This window comes from Triticum aestivum, chromosome 1A (assembly GCF_018294505.1).
Source record: "Triticum aestivum cultivar Chinese Spring chromosome 1A, IWGSC CS RefSeq v2.1, whole genome shotgun sequence".
Classification (NCBI taxonomy): domain Eukaryota; kingdom Viridiplantae; phylum Streptophyta; class Magnoliopsida; order Poales; family Poaceae; genus Triticum; species Triticum aestivum.
The window spans coordinates 463,353,398-463,360,749 of record NC_057794.1 but is presented as its reverse complement, the minus strand read 5'-3'; the positions used below and the strand labels follow the sequence as shown (position 1 = coordinate 463,360,749).

Below are 7,352 nucleotides of genomic sequence, written 5' to 3'. Positions count from 1 at the left end.
CCTTGGGAGTTACTTCTACGTTTGCTTATTATGTCATGCTATGCTAGTAGACGTGGATTGGGGGAGTGTATCCATGGTAGATGTGAGATTGATAAATTAATGGTTTATTTAAGGTGGCAACTTAAACACACATCTGGGTGGATTGAGGCACCTGGGTTTTCCAGCGATTGCCTGTTTTTCTTTATGGACCACCACCCAGGCTCAAAGGGATCATGAGATTTATTCATACTACAAACTTCCGTGTGCAGCCACAAGCTATTATGGGCTCTAGCATAGTCGATGAAGCCGTGCGAACTCTTACAGTGGTAGACTAGCAGATGTAGGGAATGTAGGTTGGTACCATCTACCCGATCGTAAGGTGTTAGCGGTTCTGAAAGACTATGTCTCGGTCATCCGTTTCTCAAACACCATGTAGTGCGAGAATCCCAACGGAGGAGATCGAGTCTTGTGGAGAAAAGTGCGCAAACCTCTACAGAGTGTATAAACTAATCATGGTTAGCCGTGTCCCCGGTTATGGACATCTTGATTATCTAGTACTTGGATTATCATGTGAATCTCATCATGTTACTTTAAATTAATACTGTTGGGTTTTAATGATGATACTAAATTGGGATTGAGAGGGTGTCTACACTCTCAATGTTTAACAACTACCATGATAGTTAAATAAAATTTATTCCTTTGTAGTAGGGAAAAATTGGCTTTACGCAAAACTGTAACCATAGAGCTTTTCACCAGCCACATATGCATGTAGTATAGCTTTATTCTTCCATTACTCTTATGTGCTACATTGCCAGCATATTCCATGTACTGACCCGTTTTCGGGCTGCAACGTTCATGTTGCAGACTTTTCAAACGACGAGTAAGGTGCCTTTAGGTCGTGGTTCTATACTCAGTGATGCCGTTGGAGTTGATGGACTCACTTATCTTCCAAGCCCTCCGATGTTATCGTTATTAGATGGCCTTAAGACATATTTATTGTAACAAGTTTTCTTTTGAGACATTCGATGTAATAAGTGTGTGATTGCTACTCTGTTATAAATCCTTCAAGTACTGTGCGTGTCAGTATTACTGATCCATGGATGACACTAAAGCACAGAGATCGGACTGTTTGAGGTTTGGTCGCTACAAGACACAAAGAAACCATGTTTTGTTTATCCTTACCTTTCCCCTTATTATGTTAGTCCCCATTTGTACTAATTTGGAATTATATTTTGGCGTGAAGCTTGACAATGGTTTAATGATCTACTACTTATCATCTTCCATCCTTACTTATTTGGTAATTATTACTAAAATGTACGCCAGAGTAACCAGAAATAGAAGTTAGTTTGGTTGCTCTTATCTTTTTTCTCAACAAGACCTATAGATTGTTATTAGATATCCAAGCTATAGTCATCATGTGTTCATGTAATTGTTACAATTATTGGTTCGATACATGATGCTAACTTCCTTATTTTTTGTAGTTCAACAAACATCGAGTTATGGTACCTAATGCCGATGTGGAGTGGAGAAAAACGCTGAGTAGGACTAATGATTTTTGCATTATATCCTATTTTGCCTCGGACTAGTGGCGAATCTTGGAAGAAAATGGGAGGGGAGGGGGGGGGGGGGGCTCAAAGTTAACGATGTGAAGAAAAAGCGACTAACTCTTAATTCTTTAGTCCAAACTAGTAAATGCGCACGGGCAACACACGTTAATATTTAGGCAATATATTAATTGCACACGGATATTAGGTATGCTATTATTTGTGTGTTAATCCTGTGATTAGTGCAATATTTGATATTATATTAATTACATGTTAAACACGTTTAACGCTCGCCATTGGAGCAGTCTAGGTCGTTGGATTAATTTAGTTCGATGGCTGAGATTAGTTGGATCTGTCTCTTTGGGTCTTTTTATATTGGTATGGATATAGATGTACGCAGTACACAGGGCTGAGTTTCAAAAAAAAACATGATGGCATAGATCATGGTAATTATTGCTAATTGATATTTTCCTTCTATGTACGCAGCACACAAGGCTGAGTTTCAAAAAAATATGATGGCATAGATCATGGCAATTTGCTAATTGATATGATTAAAACAGGCCCAGCTTGGAGCGAGATCGTGGTAATTATTTCGTAATTATGATGGCGTAGATCATGGTAATTATTGCTAATTAATTATGATAAATGATGTGATACAATATTGAGGCAATCTGGTCCATTAAGAGATGGCGGATGTATGGCAAAGATGTAATGTTTCTGCCACAACTTGATTGTTTAATAGTAGTATAGATAATGTTAAGTTTTTGATACAAGTGACATTGTGCGACTGGTTGTGCGGGCTGGCCTATGTTGGGAAGTAATTCGGCCAGAAGGATGGTGGGCTGGTTTGGGCTAAATAGGAGTAAAAAAAATCCAATTTTCAAAGGGGGGAGGGGGGCTCAAGCCTGTTGAAGCCCCCTTGGTAGGTTCACTGCTGCCTCGGACAATACAACTTGATATTTTAGAACTTTTTGTAGTGAACAAACTTAAACAATGATGCATCAATGCCAATTGTAATGATTGCTTTTATGCCGGCACACACAAATGGTTTAGGTCAACGCTTGATCGCAATGAAATGCAAACTGACAGATATTTGAACCTTGGTGAATTGATGGATATCAGTTGTACATCCTCTGGTCCTTTTTACTCCGCATTTAAGTTTTTTCTAAAGTCAAACTTCACAAAGTTTAACCATATTTATATTTAAAAATAACAACATTTATAATATAAAAGTTATATAATATAAATATTAAATTCATGATGCATCAAATAATAATGACTTTGCATTGTGAATGTTTATATTTTTCCTATAATGTTGATCAAACTTTACGAAACTTGACTTCCGACAAATCTTATATGTAGAGTAAAATGGACCGGTGGGAGTAATTTTTTCAAAGAAATTCTAGTTTACATGAATTTTCTGAACACTTTGTATGTCTATGGTTTTTTTAGAATTATTTATGGAATTTTTACCTATGATCGGTTGTGTTATAGTTGTACTCCCTCCGTCCATGAATAAGTGTACATATAATTTTTTTTAAGACAAGTTATGAAGTGTAGTAAAAAATGCATTAGAATGTGCAAGCCATCATCTCTCTTCTCTTTAATTACCCCACCCTGAATGAGCTGAGTGCAGGTAGAAAGTGAGGAGACCATGTGTTAAATGTCATTGGTCTTGATTATGATTATCGTGTGATGAAAAAGAAGCATTTTTTCTACTTTAAAATGCATTGTGAAGGTAGAAGACTAGAAATACATTCTTTTATGAATAACTTTTAAATGTCAAACGTACACTTATTTGTGAACCAAAGGAGTATGTTGTATGTGAGGGATTTACTTCCGTCCCTTTTTGCTACTTAGGCACATGGGGTAGTGGGAACATGTCCCCGTGGTTGGAGGAATTCGTAATCCGTATTGCACAGGAAAATCTCTCCTAGCGGCTATTGCCTTGGGTGTTTCCTCCCCAACTAACTGATTTGAGCCCGGTGATTTCTTAAAAAAAAAGTATGCCAGCATCATGCAAAACTGGGAATGGCCACTTAACAGTAGGATATAGTACAGTGATTGACAGTAAGACTGGGGAGAAATAATATAAATACTGGAGCAAGTCACATGGTTCACACGGAAACGTCCTATAAGTACACGCCCAAGCTGAAGCAAAGAGGCCACAACACTAGCTAGCAGCCATACTTACTGGCACGCAGCCGATCGATCGAGAAGATCCATCGGATTAACACCCACCAGCAGCCCGCGCGCCATGTCGTTCCTCCCGATCCCATTGCCAATCGTTGGAGACATAGCCAGCAAGCTGCAGGACCAAGAGAAACCGCGTGGCAGCGGCACGACATCGGCGGCGGCGCCTATCGTCGGCACCGTGGCCAGCAGGTGGCGCGAGCTCCACGGTGAGAACTCGTGGAAGGGCCTCCTGGACCCTCTGGACCCGCACCTCCGCGCCACCATCATCTCCTACGGCGAGATGGTGCAGGCCACCTACGACGGGTTCAACACGGAGAGGCGCTCCCCGCACTGCGGCGCGTGCTTCTACGGCCACGACGACCTACTGGCCGGCGTAGGGGTGCCCCACCACGGCAACAACTACCAGGTCACCAAGTTCGTCTACGCCACCTCGTCGCTGCCACTCCCGGAGTCCTTCCTCCTGCTGCCGCTCCCGTCGTTGCCGGACGTGTGGAGCCGAGAGTCCAACTGGATGGGGTATGTGGCCGTGGCCACGGACGAGGGCGCCGCCGCGCTCGGGAGGCGCGACATCGTCGTGGCGTGGCGCGGCACCATCAAGAACCTGGAGTGGGTCAACGACCTCGACTTCACGCCCGTGCCCGCCACGCCCGTGCTGGGCTCCGCGGCGAGCCAGAACCGCTTTGCCGTCGTGCACCGAGGGTTCCTGTCGGTGTACACTTCAAGCAACAAGAGCTCCGAGTTCACCAAAACCAGCGCCAAAGATCAGGTAAGTAACGCGCCACAATGATGCAATTTTCATAAATGAGCGTTTGGTACGTCCAATAGATCAAACCGACCGTTATAAATAACAGTTTTGCTAAAGCATATCTAGATGTGCTTCAAGTATTGCACATCTAAATTTTATAATAACTCTAATTCTATCATATAAAAAGACAACACAGTCTTGACTAGACTGAAGCAAAGAGATTGACTATACGGAGGCAAGGCGACGATCTAACTAGACACAGCAAGTCAGTTTAACTATTGTTAATTTATGTCACTAAAAAATGCTAGAGATTTTCATTCGAAAAAAAATCCTTGAGATTTTTATCAAGGTTCAAAACACAGACAGGAAAATGTCAAAATTTGCCAGAAAAATAAGACATGATGGGCAACCATCAGACGAAAGATTTTCTGAGAGAGCCCAAAAACTTGGTTCCACGAGTGAAAGATATATGAAGTTAAATCTTATTGCAATTTTTTGTTGATAGCTTGTCAAGGTAACCACTTGCTAAAGAATGACTTATTGACCCGCAAAAAAGAACAAAATAATGACTTATTTACAGGCTAAACCATCCATCACCCACGACAATTGAACGCGTCAGAAACGGAAGGATAACAAGTATAAAATGGTCTGCGTTAAAAAACTCGGGCAGCGCGTTATCCAAATGTTAAATTTATGCCTCAACGAAAGCGATGCCCTGCTGGCTGTGTGTACTTACCGTGCAACTTTGTTAATTCAGAAATAACTAATTTTTGGGCGACCTAGGGAATATCACACATGACTATTTTCAGGAAATGGTTTTCTCCCGGTTTCCTCCATTGACGCACATACACACATGCCTGCAGGTTCTCAAGGAGGTCAGGAGGCTTGTGGAGTTGTACAAGGACGAGGAGGTCAGCATCACCGTTTGCGGCCATAGCCTCGGTGCGTCGCTCGCCACCCTCAACGCCGTTGATCTGGTGTCTAGTGGCGCCAACAAACCCGAGAGCTCCACTAAATCGTTCCCTGTGACTGCTATCGTGTTCGCAAGCCCCCATGTCGGGGACCGCTTCTTTAGGTCGGCGTTCAACTCATTCCCAGACCTGAAGGCACTTCATGTGCAGAATGCTGGCGACATTGTGCCCATGTACCCACCTTTGGGATATGTGGATGTGGCCGTGGAGCTGACCATAAGAACAATCCGATCTCCGTATATGCGTATGCCGGCCACGGTGTTGACACTCCACAATCTCGAGTGCTACCTACATGGAGTGGCTGGGGAACAAGGCAGCGCTGGAGGGTTCAAGCTAGAGGTGGAACGTGATGTGGCGTTGGTGAACAAGGGTGCCGATGCGCTCACGAACGAGCACCCAGTGCCGGCAGAGTGGTGGGTCCCTAAACACAAGTTCATGGTCAAGGGGAAGGATGGACGATGGGCACTCCAAGACTTCAAGCACATCTGAGTTACTCCCATCGGCCATGGAGGGTGCATTATCCCTTGATGTGATTCATTGTGTCTTACTCCTTATGAAGGTTCTTAAATAAAAGCTACGGTTTGTTAATGTTCCTAGTATATTTACACTATTATGCAAACACAAGGACGGTAATACAAAATATAATATGTGTGACACATGAATATGGTGAAACACTTCCCATCGACAATCCTTTAGTGTTCTTCATACCAAATTTCTTCATGACATATGTGTATTTGGTTCCAAATATGAAGGTACCTTCCTTTGTTATCTTTATTTGAAGTTTGAGGAATTACTTCGACTTGGCCATCATGGACATCTCAAACTTGCTTTATATAAGTTTACCTAAAAGTGGGGTTAGTTGATCTAAAGGTTATATCGTCCACAGATATTTGACACACCAGAATTTCAATTTTAACTTTCTTAGTGAAGATTGTTGAGTCAATTCTCCCAATTTGAAAAATCTTTTAACAAGGAATCTCCTTACACATTCATCTCATGCCACGGGGGCTTGCTTTAGTCTTGCCTTGTGGATTTTTGTATGACTAGAGCCTTATGGAGTTTATAGGCATGGTGAGGCAATTTGAAGTTTTTAAAATTGCAAGGTTGTTTAACACAGACCAACATTTTGACTTTTACCATTTAAGGAAACACATTAAACATCTATTTGATGAAGAGTTTTAACATGGTTACTAGTATGAGCAAGAAAAATACAAATAGCTTCAATGTCTGCCAAGGTTTTCTCTATACATTAGCGCTTGAGGTCTCACCAAAGTCTAACCCATCAATTTGGGTTTACCCTTGAGCCATGAGGCTGAAGCATTCTACCCTCTCTGTGAGAGGGCTGCGTGGAATTTATTCATAGGACGGGGCTTATCCTATAGGCTACACACATGATTTGGGTACAAGCATGATTATCACATTATTGACAAAATAAAAATAGATTGAATCAGTACCATACGCTAGCAACCTAATGCTAACATCCTTACTAACTAAGCCTTGGTCGTGTTCTGGAAGCATGTGGAATCTTCTGGATAATATCTTCATGTTGGGGAACGTAGCATAAATTCAAAATTTTCCTACGTGTCACCAAGATCTACCTATGGAGAAACCAGCAACGAGGGGAAGGAGAGTGCATCTACATACCCTTGTAGATCGCTAAGCGGAAGCGTTCAAGTGAACGGGGTTGATGGAGTCGTACTCGTCGTGATCCAAATCACCGATGACCAAGTGCCGAACGGACGGCACCTCCGCGTTCAACACACGTACAGCCCGGTGACGTCTCCCATGCCTTGATCCAGCAAGGAGAGAGGGAGAGGTTCAGGAAGACTCCATCCAGCAGCAGCACAACGGCGTGGTGGTGGTGGAGGAGCGTGGCTAGAAGAGGAGGAAGAAGAGACGCAGGGCTGCACCAACGAG

The 7,352-nt window shown here is 42.8% G+C and overlaps 1 protein-coding gene across 1 annotated transcript; it reads left to right on the top strand.

Moving 5' to 3' along the window:
* The first annotated feature begins 3,681 nt into the window (after positions 1 to 3,681).
* LOC123056776 (phospholipase A1-II 7) lies at positions 3,682 to 6,091 on the top strand. The gene is made up of 2 exons (XM_044480054.1): positions 3,682 to 4,485; positions 5,328 to 6,091. The coding sequence occupies exons 1-2, from the start codon at positions 3,781 to 3,783 to the stop codon at positions 5,922 to 5,924; spliced, it is 1,302 nt and encodes a 433-aa protein (XP_044335989.1). The 5' UTR covers positions 3,682 to 3,780; the 3' UTR covers positions 5,925 to 6,091.
* Positions 6,092 to 7,352: the final 1,261 nt, after the last annotated feature.